Here is an 18,416-nt window from a genome sequence, read left to right on the forward strand (position 1 = left end):
TGCTACTAACCCCTTAAAGATAAATTTTTATGCACACCTTTTTTTTAAACTTGATTTTTATTTTTCTAGTGGTTTTAAAAAATGAACATTCATTTAGCTAACAATCTTACAGATCATAATTTTTTTATTATGTTCAATTAGCCAACATATAGTACATCATTAGTTTTTGATGTAGTGTTCAGTGACTCATTAGTTGGGTATACCATCCAACTGGGTAGGCAGATCATGGCTCCATGTCCTCCCTGGGCTCAGGGCTCTCAGGTTGCAAGTGGGTGACAGCAGCAGCAAATGCCCACCCCCCACCATCCCTCTACCCCGTGTGGTGGGCAAGATAGTGTGGAGGTGGGGGGGAGGCTCCAGACCCAGTGGGTGTGCCCTGGGAATGGTGGGTGGCCAGAGGACTAGAAGGGAGTGAATACCCACTGCCCTGTCCTCGCCATGCTCCTCTCGTGCTCCAACTCACCTTGTACACATTTTAGATTAGTGCTTTGGGGCTCATTTCTTGAAATGCAATTGCTGGGCAAAAGATTACATGCAGTTTTAAGACTTTAAGATTGTATTGATCAAGTGCTGTTTTAAAATGTACCAACTTATGATCCTAGAGGTAGTATTGGGAGTGTTCTATTCAACACACCTGTGTCCACATTGGATATTATTATTAAATATTTGAAAATATTGGAAGGAATATTATTCAGTCTCTCAAGATGATGATTCAGGTCCTTCACACCTGCAAAAATACTTATGACAGCAGTCAATGCAAAAAACCCCAGAGTCCAACTGCACATTCTGGCAAAGACAGTGAAGTAACATAGTTTGGGGGCATTTTTCCTGTTTCTCTCCCCAAATTTTCTTTAATTACACATCTTTACAATGTGAAGGTAAGAGAAAAAAAATCAAGAATGCAAGAGTATTAGCTCCTGTGTCACTTTTCAACAGACTTAAATCGCTCTAATAATTTTAAACAAAAAAGAATTCAAGATAGTGAATTAAGAGTTTACAATTGCTGCCAGGTGTGAAGAGTCTTTAGGGGTGATTCTTGGAACAATGCCACAGAACCACCAGATGTGTGGACCCTCAGGAATCTGGGTTTAGGAAACTACTGCCCCAACTTTTGAAATCAGATCCCATAGCCAGAGTGCCATGAAGGTGCAGAATGGCCCACCTTAGCTGTGAACCAAAGATCAGGAACTCTATTTACTAGATGCAAGCGGCTAGATTTAATGGTATTGAGGCCCCACCAAGTTCTGGCTGCCTCTCCACTGATTGAGTTTCTGAATTTAAGTGATTCTGACTAGCAGGGAGGTCAGAGATGGGCAAAACTCTAGCTGCAAGGATGTCTGGGAAATGTACTTTTTATCTGTACAGATACTGAGGTATGGGATGGCACTCAAAAAAGAGGTTGGATCAGCTATTAAGCAAGCAAATCTTCCTCAAACCCTTTATTTCCTTGATGATATGATGCAGTAATAATTGTGAATATTGTTAAGGATTTTCTGTGCCCTGTCTGATCATGCCCTCTTCCCTTATCTGCCTTGACATGTGCCATGGGAGTTTGGCCCTTATATTCATCTCTTCGATTATTTCTGGCTGCTAATCAGTTTTATACATTGGCAAGTCATAGAAGAAGCAACCTGTCTCCCATCCTTCTTGTCTGCTTTTGGTAGTGGTTGTGTTCTCCTACCTAAGATGAAAGCTTCTGCTGGTGCATAGCTCTTGCTAGACGTCAGTTAGAGTACCCTCCACTTGCCTTCTTAGTTCTAGAAATATTAAAGATTTCTTACTGTTGCTAAGCATTTTTAACCACCCCTTGTTGGTTCCCTTAACCTCACCCACAGATATGGAGTAGTTCCTTCACTTGACTCTCTTCAATTACTTCTTTGAATGTGCCATCTTTTCCTGCCAGGAATGTCACTGACATAATGATGAAGAATACACAGTTTTTATTCCAAGCTGCTTTTGGCCAGGTAGATGAGATAAATATGGCCATCTGTTATGCAATGAACTCTACCCCCCCACCCCCAAATTAATGTTCATGTGCTAATCCTGAGTACCTTTGAGTATAATTGCTTTCAGGGATAGGGTCTTTAAAGAGGCAATTAAGGTTGATTGAGGTCACAAGGGTGATCCTACGCTCTATTAATCATAACCTCTAATCCAATGTCACTAGTGTCGTAAGAAGAGAAAGACACAAGAGCTTGCATGAATAGAAGATAGATAGAGAGATGGCCATCTACAAGCCAAGGATAGAGGCCTCAGAAGAAGGAAAACCTGTCAATATCTTGATAATTGGACTTCTAGCCTCCAGAAAATAAGTTTCTGGTTTTAAATCCCCCAGTCTCTGATGACAGCCCTAGCAGACTAATAACACCATCATAAAAGCCAAATAAGAAAATTCTATTAAGAGTTACAAGTTCTGTTACTCTCAGAGGAAGGAGCCATTACTTTTAGGGAGGAGAAGTGAGGGAAATACTAAGTTGTCTCAATCAGAACTTGAAAGTTGGAGAGAATAGTAGTACCTACCTTACAGTATTATGGGGATAAGAATAAATATAAAACACAATGTCTCAATAACTGTTGAATAGCTTTGGATGTTATGAGAACACACAGCTAAACTCCCAGACCTGGGTTTGGAATGGTTTCTTGATGTCCTTTGGCCTACCCTTTCTTATTTATTTATTTATTTACAATTTTTTAACGTCATTATTTTTTTCAGTTATTATTTTTTAAATTTTTATTTAGTTTTTAAATTTCTTTTCAGTGTTCCAGAATTCATTGTTTATGCACCACACCCAGTGCGCCATGTAATATGTGTCCTCCATAATACCCACCACCAGGCTCACCCAACCTCCCACTCCCTGCCCCTTCAAAACCCTCAGATTGTTTTTCAGAGTCCACAGTCTCTCATGATTCGTCTTCCCCTCCAATTTCCCCCAACTCCTTTCTCCTCTCCATCTCCCCATGTTCTCTGTGTTATTCCTTATGCTCCACAAATAAGCAAAACCATATGATCATGGACTCTCTCTGCTTGACTTATTTTACTCAGCATAATCTCTTCCAGTCCCATCCATGTTGATACAAAAGTTGGGTATTCATCCTTTCTGATGGAGGCATAATACTCCATAGTGTATATGGACCATATCTTCCTTATCCATTTGTCCGTTGAAGTGCACCTTGGTTCTTTCCACAGTTTGGCGACTGTGGCCATTGCTGCTATGAACATTGGGGTACAGGTGGCCCTTCTTTTCACTACATCTGTATGTTTGGGGTAAATACCCAGTAGTGCAATTGCAGGGTCGTAGGGAAGCTCTATTTTTAATTTCTTAAGGAATCTCCACACTGTTTTCCAAAGTGGCTGCACCAACTTTCATTCCCACCCACAGTGTAAGAGGGTTTCCCTTTCTCTACATCCTCTCCAACACATGTTGTTTACTGTCTTGTTAGTTTTAGCCATTATAACTGCTGTAAGGTGGTATCTCAATGAGGTTTTGATTTGAATCTCCCTGATGGCTAGTCAGGATGAACACTTTTTCATGTGTCTGTTAGCCATTTTATGTCTTCATTGGAGAAGTGTCTGTTCATGTCTTCTGCCCATTTTTGACATGGTTATCTGACCTGCCCTTTCAATTCTTAGGTTTGTTCTGATGTTTTAAAGTCCCAAATTCCCAATGCTCTTGAGTTCCATTTGGTTCTCAAGACCTCCCACCTTGGCCTTATCTCTTAACACCCAACTCTGCTCTTGTGATAGCTAGCCTCTAAGATGCTTACAGCGATCCTTACTTCCAGGTACTCATGTCTTTGTAACTCTTCAACAATGAGTCCACGTGGACTGTTACGACCCAATGAAGTACAACAGAGAGGACAGTGTGTGGCGTCCGGCCCAGGTCATAAAAGACACTGAAGCCTATGGTGTTGGGGATCATTAGCTTTGGGGGAAGCCAGCCACCATGCGGTGAAGATACTCAAGGAGCTCTGTGAAGAAACTCACGTGTAGAGGGACACAGGCCTCCTACCAGTTTACCAGTCACATGTGTGGGCTTCCTCAGAAACAGATCCTTCAGCCCCAAGATGACTAGTCTCAGCTGACTTGACTGTCATTTTATTAAAGACTCTGAGCCAGAACTGCCCAGCCAAGACAATCCTAAATTTCTGATCATGGAAACCAAGAATAAATGACTTTTTTAAATGCCTGTAAGCCATTACACTTTGGTTCGTTACAGCATTAGATAACCATTATAGTATTTCTAACCTTCAACCAGATACACAGCTCTCCATATTTTGTCTCTTCTGATATTTTTACACTCCTCACTTTTACACTTTTACACTTCTCACAAAGCAATAGCAAACTAATAATAAATTGTTCATATTGTTGTCTTTTCAGATGCGCTTTTTCCTCCTTGCCAATCCTATAAGACCTAGCATAATCTCCATCTCTCTGAAGCTTTTCTTGATTACGATACTTTGAGTCTTTTTCAGTTTTCTCATCATTGTGCCTCAGAAGTAATTTGCTGTCTCATATAATTTGTTATTTCACACATTTGTAAAGATAAAGATGATGTAAATTTGTTTCCCACATCACCTAGCATAATGCCACACATGTAGAAGCTACTCCAGTGAAAAGATTTTTTAATAAGCCACCATCCAGTAGAGCTGAAGTGTGAGACAACAGTACTTTCTTCTTAGTCTGAATTCCAGAATTATTGTTTTGTCTAAGGATTGGAGTGAACAGCTTTTGATCTCATTGTTTTTACAAAGTTTTTTTTAACAGAACTACTGAAAAGTAGTTTAAGAGGTATATAGGATATGTGCCTCACACACACAAGGGAAATTTAAAGCAGGGATAATTAAATAAATGCATTAAGGTCATAACATGTGACAACAGTCAAGACGACAACCGAGGATAGCAAATGTAATTCTGTTAATAAGATATATGCCTCACCCAGCAAGAATCTAATAAAATCTTTGTTTCTTTTAGCACACTGTCTCCCCCTCATGCCAATTTAATGGTTCCTGAAAGACAAAAATTATGGCTAGCGTAAGTAGAAACATGTTTCACTGTTAGTAAATGGCTTCAGAAATCCATCAATACTTTAATTTTAGAAGAGAAGATAATTTTGGAGTAGAGACTGCCAATATATTTCAAGTTAAACCTCAAAATCATTGCTTGGTGTGTGTTTAACAGGCACTCAGATTAATGAATTAATACTGACATCAGTCGGGGTTTACCAAACAGACCAACAGAATCGACTAATCGTCTACCTGCTCATCCAACCATCTATCCACCTGTTTGCAGGAGAGATTTATTTTAAGGAATTGGGTCACACAACTGTGGGCACTGGCAAGTTTGAACTTTGTAGGGCAGGTTGGTAAGCTGGAAATCCAGGCAAGGAATTCTATGCTACAGTTTTGAGGCAGAAATCCTTCTGTGGGAAACCTCAGCTTTTGCTCTTAAAACCTTCGGTACACTGGATGAGGCCTAGCCATATTACAGAGAGTGATATGCTTAATCACATTTATGACATACTTCACAGCAACATCTAGACTAGTGTTTGAACAAACACATGAGCACCACAGCCTTGCCAACTTGATACAGCCACCACAATACTGTACTTGAGAAAGTGGATTTTTTGGGGGGATTTGCTTTGTTTTCTTTTCTGAACACTGTACATCCCTCACATTGAGTATTCCAAATGTTCTGGGCATCACATAGAATGCAAAATCAGAGAACATGATGCTAAGAGTTAATCACCAACATAATCACTGAAATAGTAATAAAACCCTGTTCTCATGAAATATAGAAACACATCTTAGAAACTTAGTTTCCTATATATGTTCACTTACTTTATTACAAAAACATTTTTTAACATTAAAAAAGGGACATAAGGGAGGAATGTTACCCATCACAAGTTAATAGAATGCCTCCCATCACTGACAGCTTTTAAGTAAGCAATAACATATCCACAGAATTGCCAAGTTATTCTCCATAAAACTCTCCTAATAAAAGTGTAACTCAAAAAGTGTTTATCAGAGACAGCAGCTTTTTTCCCAAAGAAATAAAATGCAAATAGAAGTGTCACCACCTACAAGGTGACAGGAACACAGATGAGGAGTGAATGATCTCAAAAAAGATAACTTTTACATTCCCCAAACTGCCCGAATGCAATCTAATGAGTCAGTTGCAAAATGCTGGCATGAGTAGACCAAAGGACCGACATGGTCCTTGGCGTTTATGAAGTACTGGAGATGTTTGAAAACTCTCACAGAAATGGAGAAGCCCAGCCAGTTACCACTTCCCAAGTCATGTTTTATATGTATAAAAAGTATTTTCTGATGGAAAAGGCTGCATGCAGACCCTTACTTATTGGCCTTTTACTCAACGAAAGGCTGGAAGTACTTGGGCTAAATGAAGGCCTAACGAGGGCCTATGCACGTGGCAACCGTCTCAGAGGTTTTTCTTATTGAGTTAGAGTGTGATAATTGTATTTCATCGTGATCTAGTGAGATCCTGGTGGCAGAAAAGGAGCGACCCTATGGAAGTAGGGCTGGGAAAGTACAACCCTTTAGGGATGCTGACCCCTTCCTTGCACAATTAAAAGCCTACATTAACTGTTGATTTCCCTAACACTTAACTACTAATAATCTACTGTGTGTTTTTTTTAAAAGATTTTATTTATTTATTTGTTAGAGAGAGTTGGGGGGGAAGCACACAAGCAAGGGGAGTTACAGGCAGAAGGAGAAACAGGCTCCCAGCTGAGCAAGAAGCCCAATGTAGGACTCAATCCCAAGACCCTGAGATCATGATTTGTGCCAAAGGCAGACACTAACCAAATGATTCACCCAGGCGTCCCTAAATAATCTACTGTTGACCAAATGACTTACTGATAATATAAACTGTCAATTAACTCATATTTGGTGTTATGTGCATTATATACTGTATTCTTACAATAAATAAAGCTAGAAAAATGCTGTTAAGAAAATCATAAGGGGGGCACCTGGGTGGCTCAGTGGGTTAAACATCTGCCTTCCAATGAGGTCATGTTCTCAGGGTCCTGGGATCGAGCCCCGTATCAGGCTCTCTGCTCAGCGGGGTGCCTGCTTCCCCCTCTTTCTCTGCCTGCTCTCTGTCTACTTGTGATCTCTGTCAAATAAATAAAATCTTAAAAAAAACAAACCCTCAAATCATAAGGAAAATAGAGCACTGTTCCTATTTACTAAAAAGAATTTGTGAATAAGTGGACCCACACAGGTCAAACCTATGTTGTTCAAGGGACAACGAATAGTAAATGGAAGAATTGTTTTTTTATTTTATTTAGGTAGACTCTAAAGAAGGGTTACAAATATAAACTTATATGTCTTCCTTAGTTCACAGTCTTGGTATCCAAACTGACTAGTTACAGTCTTGAAGCCAAATTGTTTGAAAAGTTTTATTTGGTAGCAGAAAATACCTACAATTGGATCTTTACAAAAAATTTTGTGCAAAGGAGGGAAAATAAACATACATAAGATTTGCTGTCGAAATTTGGGATGATTATCAACAATTGATGCAGGTTACAACAACTTACACAAAGCTACGTCTTTTTAGGGAAAGAAAGTAGAAGCTACATTAATCCCTTGACTAAACAGTTTGTTCAAACTCATAACAGACATTATAATGAACCTAAAGAAAGTTAAGTTTATGGAAAAGAAGACAAGCTAAATTATTTCAAGCTGTAGGAATACAGAAACATATTTAGTCAGAGTATAAACCAATTATCTCCACAACCTGGCAATCAGCTTCTCATGCTCTCAAGTCTATAATGTCAACATTATTCATTTACACCATGGCTTTTCATTTCAGAGCTGTCAGTGTTTTAAATTATATACAGATTTACATATAGCATATCAGATGTTATTGACAGTCTTACCCTAAGATATGTATGTATGTATGTATGTATGTATATATGTATGTATATGTCTCTCTCTCTGTAGCCACTTGATTTGGTCATATGTACAATTCCTGCTATGGACCCAACTGCTTATTTGACAATAAAGGACAAGACCCACCAGAATGACCCAAAGACAGAGTTAGAAGAGACTTTGTTGTCTCTGAATTTCTAGAGGTTTTGTATTCATTCAAAATACTAATACCGATACTTTCAGTGGGCCAAAGAAAGAGGCACTAAGAGCGTTTGAAAGCATCCAAGAATTGAGATCACTGTCTATGGTACAGTGTACAGGCATAAAGTAGCTACTGTTTTAAAAAATATCAAAAATACTGTTTTCATTAAAGGCGGGTAAGCAGACAACTTCCTACTAGCAGAAAAAGAAATACAAACACTGTGTTCAATTTCCAGTTTAAATGCGTTTATGAATATGAAGACTGTGACCCCCCCATTAATTATAGAGTCCACAAGAAATTGACTTAGGACCTTAATGTGCAAGTATAGCAGTGTTTCTCTATCAAATTTAGTCTATGATTAAATACAACGCTATACACACACACACATTCATAGCAGTACCTTATGGAATTCTCTAAAATGCTCACAGTAGCTTATCTGGTATTGATGAAGATGTACAGAGTGTAGATAAAAACCATCTTTTATAGCTTACTAAGTGATACCTTCCATGGGTTAAGTAGCTTAAATTATTCAAGTTTAAATTTCAATTCTTAAAAGCAGAACTGTGCTTTGGTATTCAAAACCTCATAAAATTTTACTGTTTTTCAAAGTAAGAAATAAAAAATACACAACATCAAACATGTGGGAGAAAAAGACTTCTGACTTATAACGTAATTCACATGATTAACCAGTGGTTTTCATATCTTGCCTGGCTAAAACTCAGCTTTTTGGAGGTGATTAGGGTTTTAAAAATTTTTGTTTTTATGAATGTGTATTTTTAAAACAATAAAAATAGACACTCTAATGTGTTACATACCACCCCCCTTTTTAAACCACACTGAAGACTGTGTATGTATTAACTTCCACTACAAGAATGGTTTTTTTTAAACCTTGGAATACAACTTCAGCTATCTCTAATTAAAGAACATTCTGAGATGTGTGCTTAAAACCTGCTATTATTTACACTTACTTAAGTTCGTGCGAATCAAATCTTTCTTGATAATATGCAAATAAAACAAATTGGCTGCTGAAGTTTTTGGCCAACTCTATAATGCCAATTACACATTTGTGTTACTCGCAAATTTTATTCCTAGTAATGGATTAAGATAAATAAACTTAAATGTGAACCCAAAATATTTACATTGATAAAATGAACTTTTCAGACTTCATGTGTTGGCGTTACACAAAATTTTATTGAAGATTCCACTGCTAAAAAATGTTTGGAAAATGAGGCTCCATAAGAAACTGTCTTTTAATTCGTTAATACAATGTTTTAACGTGATTACGTTTTCTAAAACTAACTGCCTAATACATTTCAATTCTTAAATTATTCTGCACAGTGGGAAAACTCCTACAAATTAGAGTACTGCATGTCTTAAAAAATGAGAACTTGTAAAAAATGGAAAATCCACACTAAAAATGTCTATTTGCCTTAGACTCTTGATAGGCAGCTTTAAACAGTATTTCCCCCTTTGAATTGATAATATACTTATTGAATATATTTACTGTTGTGTTCTAAATCTGAAAATGCATTCATCTTCCACGTAACACAACTTAGCAATTTTACACAAGTGTGCTGTGTGTTTTAATAGTTTAGGCACATTTCAGTAATTTTGGATTTTATTTTGTGGTTTCATTACAAAACAGCTTACGCACACCAAATTCAAATAGTCTTTTTATTTAAAGATCCACCTGGAAATTCACTCCTGGGTTTTAGTTTTCATTTAAAAAGACGCAAACATTTAAAAGCATCAAATGTTACTAGTCTACAATTCATCTTGTTATGAACATTTTTTAGTTCATGAATTGGGGAAATAAACCCATTACATTGATTAGGCACAGTACTATGGCCAAGAGACCAGATATCAGGGTACATCTATGTACTTAGGCAACAGTTAGAGGTCTGAATGGAAGGAATCATGCCTTAGCTGTGGGCACGCCTATCTCCGCCCCCTCCAAAAACTGTTAGTAAGTCTCAAATCAGTAAAAGATTGTATGTAACTTAGTTAAAAAACAAGCAAACAACTATACCTGCTTTCTAAATTACACTGCAAAGCCAAAATAGATAAATACAACTATAGCCTCACTATAAAAAGTTTGTGGTTTTGATATCCATATCACAGGACCATATTATAGGTGAGAAAGAATTATATAATTCCTTAGGTTGTTTCAGATATCTGGTTGGAAGAGGTCCATGACTATAAGATTTCACATTATAGCAATGCTTCAATATTTCTTGAATTAGGGCAGTGAATAGAAATCACAGTACAAAATCCTTAATTCTTTTACTGGAAAAGCAATAAGTGCTACATATGAGAATCACTTATAGAACATCTATTTTTTAAAATGTAGATATAAAATATTAATTGCATAGGGATTTAAATATAAGGCCAAGAAGAATATAAAGTAAAGTTAAAAAAATCATAGAAAGGGCACTATGGTGTCAAAAGATAGAATTTCATTTTTAAGAGTAATAAATCTGAATTACTGTCTAATTAAAAAAATCACAGTATGTTGCTATAACTAACAGTGAATGTTTCATTAGCTCCAAACTGGAAACCAATATTAGGACTTACAAGAACACAACTAAAGCTCATTATCTGAACCTGATCAGTGTATTAGCACATCGGTGCCTGGTACGTACCTGATTAGTTACATAACCTACATTTTGCAAATAATGTAAAGTTTAATACACGTTAACAAGTGTGAGAGCACATCATCACTGCATGCTGTAAGTGATCTACAGTCTTACTTGACAGTGTAATTATTCAGTCTTTCCAAGGTGCAAGACCCCACCTGGCAGAATCTTCACTCAATGAATCAAAAATACTGTAATAAACAAAATGTAATAAAGTTCCACCACTGAAAACTAAATGTACATGAACCAGAGAATTAGTTCCTGACACCAGTACATGATTATCCACAGCATTCTGGAAGGCAGTGAATGATGAGTCCAACTGTACTCTGTAGTTTAAGCTAATGGTTATCACCTGAAGTTTCGGGTAGAAAGGTAAATTGTGGATCTACTTCTCATTTTAATGTTGTTAGAGTGCACTTTAAAGAGCAATTTTCAAATCTAAAAGTAGCTTAGTTAACTTAGTATTGTTATATAGAGTAGTGTGAGGAAAAACAAGAACTCCCAAAGGAATTATGTTAAGGAACATTTGGGAATACCCAAACCAATGTTTTAAATGAAAAAATACATAAATACAGTAATACTACTAGTGAGTTAACTATGGAACAAATGTTTCTCTGGGCTAAACAACACTATTTTCCCATATTATTTACATGTTATGAATTGTTCAGATACCACAAAGCACCATTTACAGTTTAAATTGTTTGATTATGTCTGAAAGGTCCTTTGACTTCAATTCTTCTCAGTTGAGGATCTATCTAGAAGTGTCAAGTCTTCTTCAGTTAAACAGGATTTATCTCTACAATTCAGTTCTCTTTTGTTCAGAATCAGCAAAGCAGTATTTTCATTTCACAATCTTGGCTGGTGTTTCTGATTCTGTGGACTGTCTCCCATCTGTCCAGGCTTCCCGGGTGCTCTTTAGAGCCAAGGTCTTCTGTTGGTCAACCACAACATAATCTACTCTCTCATCAGCCACACTGCTGCCCGAGCCACTGCTCTTTTGCTAAAAAGCAAAGAAGAACACCAAAAAGCCCCACATATAAAAGAGTTCTGAGTGAAATTTAGTCTTAAAATGCAAGACAGTCACATGTTGTCAATAACTCTGAAATCTTATTGGGTCATATACACACATACACACAAAGTAACATTACCTCAATCTAAAAATGTTGTTTTTTTCCTAATTGTACATTGTTTTCCCCTTAAATTTAAAATTACTATATATAAGAACACAGACTAATGCTCCCAACACAGATGGAACTCTTAGAAAACAGGGATTGCAGACCCCTGGTTCATGTTAAGATACACAGCTTACTTCTCCCTCTAACTGAAGCTTCACTTTTTCAAGTCCTTAGAACATGTATCAGTGTTTACTTTTGGAGCTAAGAAACGTTTTTTGAAAAGCAGTGTCTCAAGAATGGCAAACTACATAGGCTGACAGGATCTCTTACTTTTTTTTTTTTTTAAGGTTTTATTTATTTATTTGAGGGAGAGAGAGAGACTGCACACAAGTAGGGGGAGTGGCAGAGGGAGAGGGAGAAACAGGATCCCTGCTGAGCAGGGAGCAGGACCCTGGATCATGACCTGAGCCCAAAGGTAGATGCTTAACCGACTGAGACACCCAGGTGCCCCAGGAGCTCTTATTTCTAAAATACAACTAAATACTAACTAACTTAAGACACATATAATTTTTAATGCAGTGCTGGGCTCTCTGGAGTGTAACAGAAATACCCAAGGTGTGAGGAAAACAGAGAGACAAAGAGCTGCTCACGGTAAACTTTATAGTTATCTTTAGGATGAATGTTAATCTCAGCAATGCAATTAGGAGGCCCTGGATGGGATGGCATGCCCAATCTGAAACCATCCTGTTAAGCTAGGGACCCTTAAAGGGAACTGAGGTGGTCCCACAGTGCTTCCCAGCAGAAGAAAATGCAAATCTATTTTGAAGGAAATTTAGGTCTGCAGAATCCCCACAGATACACTCAGGAAAATGAATTTGCAAAAAAAAGGAATAAAACATGTAAGGAAATAAGCTATCAAGAGTGAGCAGAAAGAATAAACACAGATTTAGACCTCCAAGGACTGAAATGACAATAAACAGTATAAAATATATATGCACAAAATCTTTAAAGGAATCAAGAAAACTAAATAAAAGGAGTAAGAAACTATTCAAAACAGCTAGGTATATTTTAAAAAACAAGCAAAATTTCATTTTAGAAATAAAAATAAAATAACTGAAATTAAAAATTAAACAATGGGTTAAACATGATAATTGTGATAGTGAACTTGGTGACAGATAAAAAAAAAATATCCAGAGAAGCACAAAGAGATGAATAGAAAGAAAATATGAAAAGGTGAAGATGTATGGAAAATAGAGTAAGTTCTAACTAATCTGTAATAAGAAACCTCAAATGAGAGGATAAGAGGAATAGTTGAAAAGCTGTATTTAAAGAAGTAATTACTGGAAAAAAAAGAGGTAATGACTAGGACTTTTCCAGCATTGATTAATACAAACCCAGACATAAAAACAGTACAACTTCCATCAAGCGTGATAAATAAAAAGGAATCTATGTCTAGGTACATTGTAGTAAATCTGTAGAATACTAAAGATACAGAAAAGATCTTAACATCAGCCAGACAAATGATCTATAAAGGAACTATAATTAGATTGACAGCATATTTTTCAACAGGAACAATGGAAGCCAGATGATAGTGAACAGTATCTTCTATGTGTTGAGAGAAATTTATTGCCAATCAAGAACTGTGAACTCAAAAAAACTTTTTCAAGAACAAGGACAAAATAGAGACTTTTTCACTCACAGAAAAATTGCAAAAATCTAACACTAACAGGCTCCTCCTCCCCCCAAGAGGAACTTCTAAAAGATGTATTTCAGGAGGAAGAAAAAATGATTAACCGGGGTTAAGCAACCAACTCTTGATTTCAGCTCAGGTCATGATCTCAGGGTTGTGAGATAGAGCTCTGAGTTGGGCTCTGTGCTGGGTGTGAAGCCTGCTTAAGATTCTCTTTCCTTCTCTCTCTCCTCTTCTCCTCACATGCCCTCCCCACCCCTCCCCAGTCCACCTCTCTCAAGAAAAACAGAAAAAAAGAGAGAAAAAATGAATATGGGAGGAAGGGCTAAAATATAAGAAGAAATGGTAAGAAAGAGAAGTTTGCAAATATGAGGAAAATATAAGTAAACACTGTCTATATTATAAGAATACTCCTCCTCCTCCTCCTACTACTACTACTGTGTAATTTGTGGATTTAAAAAATGGAAAAAAGCAAAACTTTGGTCAAAAATAGCACATATGTCAGAAGGGGAGTAAGGTGAGCTAACAATGGAAAGAGTATGAAGATAATGAATAACTTCAGATTTAGCTAAGCAAGCACTTCAAAAGTAACCACTAAAATAGAAGCATATCATTTCTATAACATTAAAAAGGAAAAAAAGCAACTTCTTATCTCCATAACTTTGTTAATTGTGATTTATGAAGCTATTAAGTAATAGACTTTATTAAGTTTAAATTAAACATACTAATAAAATTTACTCAAAGGAAACATGATTCTGTGGGTTTAAAAAAGGTGAGCTAATTGTTTTTATAGAATGAGATTTCACTTACCTTACGTGGTGGTGTGGATTTCCCAGAATCTAAATCTAGATCTAGGTATTCCACTTGTTTGTCTCCTTTGGGCTTGACCATAGGACTGCTTCTTCCATCAAGACTATTACTGCCAAAAAGATTCTGAAAATGGTAATACAACAAATCAACTGTTGGATATCCATGAGACATACTGCTTATCTTGTTCATCGTCATCTACTAAAGCCAAAATATTTATTTCAAGAGGACATGGTTTAAAATAATGTCTGCTTAGAAAGTTAAATAACCTTTTAGGATTAGAGAAAAATAAGTAATATTAATAATAAAATTAGTTATAACTTAGCTTAGAGCAAGTTAAACGTAGTTTAAAAAGTCAAACTGTTCAAACTAATACTGAAACATCAAGCTACAATTAGTTGTGAGAGTGCCACCTGAACATTATTAAAATGGTATCTTTACTCAATTACATTTTTAAACTACCAGATCCTTTCACTCCTTGCTTTCTAATTAAAGTCTTTAAAAAGTCCTATATTTTATTGAAAAGCTTTCATTTTGGAGCACTTGGGTGGCTCAGTAAGTTGAGCGACTGACTCTTGGTTTCAGCTCAGGTCATGATGTCAGGGTCATGCGATCGGCTCTGTGCTCAGCAGGGAGTCTGCTGGAGTCTCCCTCTCCCTCTGTCCCTCCTCCTGCTTACCTGCATGCTCTCTCTCTCTCTCAAATAAATAAATTGATAAATCTTTTAAAAAAAAAAAAGCTCTCACACTGAAATTAGTTTAGAATATGTATATTAACTAAAGGCTATAAACAATTATTGCACTGGCAAAGTCTGTTTTGTTTTAACCATCTAGAATTTTTACCACTTCATTTCTTTTGTCTTCTCTTTAGCCTTATTTCTTCTGTGTTAATAGGAATTGTACAATTGAAGAGCTACTCTCTAAAAAAAGATAAAGGAAAAAGAAGATAGAGGACACCAATAAATGATAAAAATGAAAAAGCCTGAGACGGCAAAATGCAAAAGAAACAAGCTGTTAGGAACTTGAAGATCAATGCTGAACAGGAAGGAAAGGATGACATGAATTTATGCCCCTACATATACCCTCTACGCTAATTAAAATAGTTCTAAATGTGTGCCAACAAATGCTTTGTTTCCCTGCCTTGCTGCTTCCAACCTCACCTAGAAATATTCTGGACATCTTGTAGTCAAGACATTAGCAGCTTCCATCCTTGCGTCTTCTATCATGTACATATGAATATTCACATATTATCTCATACTTCTGAAGAAAACCATAATGATGTAATATATTCAAAAGTTATACTTGTTCTAATAAACAAAACAATTTGGAAACTCCATAAATCTGGTTTTCTTCTTCTTCTTCTTGTTTTTTTTTTTTTTTTTTAAAGAGAGCACACATACCAGCAGGGGTGGGGTGGAGAGAGGGAAAGAGAGAATCTTAACCAGGCTCCATGTCCAGCCCACAGCCCCAGGCAGGGCTTAATCTCAGAACTCTGAGTTCATGACCTGAGCTGAAATTGAAATCAAGAGTTGGATGCTTGACCAAGCTACCCAGGTGCCCCCTCTTGATCCTTTTATATTGCTACTCCTTTTCTTCTAGCTCAAGTTAAACAAAGTAAACTGTGGTTCAGGCAAAGGAAATTGCTAGAAAAACACTGAATTCATTTCCTCTTTTGAAGCAGGGGTGCTAATAGCCAGTGTGAAACATTTCTGTGAATTAGAGAAGGTACTCCTGTCTGCAGGTCTACAGAGATCTGTGCCAGGGTCCATGGCCTGGTGAGCAGGACGTGGTCTGAATTGCATGTACCCACAGACACAATACTGTGCAGTCTACCGTGTATATTACATACTGTACACAGTATACTTATGTAGGAGCAGCTACAGGACTGAATGTGAGGGCTCTATTTGTAGGAACAGATCTTTTGACCAAATCTATGAACTACTACTGATAAAGCATTAAAAAAATATTGACAGTAACATGTAAGGCACAAAAACGTGTAAGCAAGTTTTGCTGCTCAATTATAGGTATTAAATTCCTCTCCCTTTTTTTTCCTAATTCATAAAAAAACTGATTTTTTTTTCTGAATGACTCCATATTTCATTCTCACATAAAAAATCAAGCAGAAGTGTGTGTGTGTAAAATTTTGTATTCAAATGTGACTCATGAAAGAACCCATACCCGGAATTCCCCTAACTGGAAATACCTACAGTTGTTCACAGTATGGAAAGACTATCAAAGGAGCCTATGAGCTTATATGATGTACACATTTAAACTCAACAAATTGTTCCTAAAGAGAATTTCTCAGAATTGCTAGTTAAACTGTTTTCTGTCTAGTTATTATTAGAATTGGAAATTTGTTCATCTTTAAGTATTATTAAAATTTGGATCCCTGCAAGGTAGTCCATTTACTCTTGTTCTAATCTCAACCAAAAACAGCCTGTGTCTGCTTTCTAGTCCTTAACCCACTTTTTTCCCAAAACAGTTTAGAAAAACCCTAAGATTCTAGGAATGATCATAACGTTCTGTGAATTAAAAAAAAACAAAAACCAAAAAACAGTAGTGCTTTGATTTTCTAAAGTTCTTTTTAAAGTATGGAAAATTGTTGAATATATTTTTGTTGTTATTGCTATATAACAATATTTACATCTTTAGTAGTGATGTACAGTCACACAAATTTCAAGTGTCATATTAAGGGTTCACTGCATGAATGCCTGACTTTAGATCTCTGTATAAATTAATAGGCAGCATCATGGTTTCATTCAACACCACCTGTTCTATGATCACCAGTATGGAAATGTATCATGCTTTGAATCTTCAACGTACCGAATTTAATCTTCACTGTAGGCATAAGACAGATTTGATCTGATCTGATTTGATCTGATCCTGTTTCAACTTCTCCAAGACAATTTTTTACTGACTTCATCTGTCCTAGAATAATGAGATCTTGTGAATTTCTATGGTATTCCATTAATGCACTAACTCCCAAGAGGTATGGAAAACACTGTTGTAACTATATCACATTCTTTTCTAAGGAAGAATTGTCTGGGCTATGATGAACTCTTGCAGCTGGCAGCATGAGTAAATGGAAATGGTGGTTGGCTTTTCTATTGTGTAGGGTGAGGGGCGTGTGTGTGTGGGAGGGCGGTGTTTTCATCAGGAATATTTTTGCTTATTTCTAACACTTAGGACCTAAGTACTTTAGAAAATCATTGGCTGGCAGGCAAAAGTATCTTTCTGGCTTAATGCTACAAGCTATAAAAGAATACTTTTATTTTCTTTGACTTTCTGAATGTAATGTTTTTCTTTCTCATGTTTTCCTTTCACCTAACACTAAGTCATAACAAATCACATTTCCAAACTTGCCTAATACATGTCCTTTCTAAGATTTTTATGGTAATTTACTATTTTGGGCAAAAGGAAACTCTTAGTATCTCAAAAAATAATTGCTTTTGTAATTAAAAAAAATCCATTCAACCAGGTAAAGATAAAAATTGATGACAGTATGTACTCTGATACCACACTGAGGATTTATGTAGACTTTTACCAGTCTATTTACTATGATGAAAAAAAAAAGTTAATAAAAGTAAAACCCCACTTATCAAATTAAAAAATTATAAATGTAAAAGCAGAAACCATTTAGTAAAAACTGCCTTAAAAATCAGTGAAAGGATTATTGATATAGCTAGTTTGTATTCTAATCCAGGACTGATGTAAATATTTTAAATTATCTTATTCATTTTGAACATCATATACATTTGATATTTCTTTTTTTTTTAATTTTTTTTTTTTTAAGATTTTATTTATTTATCAGAGAGAGAGAGGGTGAAAGAGCGAGCACAGGCAGACAGAATGGCAGGCAGAGGCAGAGGGAGAAGCAGGCTCCCTGCCGAGCAAGGAGCCCGATGCGGGACTCGATCCCAGGATGCCGGGATCATGACCTGAGCCGAAGGCAGCTGCTTAACCAACTGAGCCACCCAGGCGTCCCTACATTTGATATTTCAAAGTTAATTAATTTAAGCACCACATCAAGCTTTTCAAATCATTTCATTTTTATAAGGAACCTGTTTTTGCGTA

General features: G+C 36.5%; 1 protein-coding gene across 5 annotated transcripts in view; it reads right to left on the minus strand.

Moving 5' to 3' along the window:
- Positions 1 to 7,407: 7,407 nt before the first annotated feature.
- GAB1 (GRB2 associated binding protein 1) overlaps positions 7,408 to 18,416 on the minus strand; it is a 126,614-nt gene continuing 115,605 nt past the window's right edge. For all 5 annotated transcript variants that reach the window (XM_044224957.1, XM_044224955.1, XM_044224958.1 and 2 more), the window contains 2 exons: positions 14,347 to 14,469; positions 7,408 to 11,731 (listed from right to left, as the gene is read on the minus strand). In XM_044224957.1, coding sequence (XP_044080892.1) covers positions 11,573 to 11,731; positions 14,347 to 14,469 — 282 coding nt within the window. In that variant the 3' untranslated portion in view covers positions 7,408 to 11,572. The remainder of the gene's footprint in view (positions 11,732 to 14,346; positions 14,470 to 18,416) is intronic.

Source organism: Neovison vison, chromosome 11, assembly GCF_020171115.1.
Source record: "Neovison vison isolate M4711 chromosome 11, ASM_NN_V1, whole genome shotgun sequence".
In the NCBI taxonomy this organism is placed as follows: Eukaryota; Metazoa; Chordata; class Mammalia; order Carnivora; family Mustelidae; genus Neogale; species Neogale vison.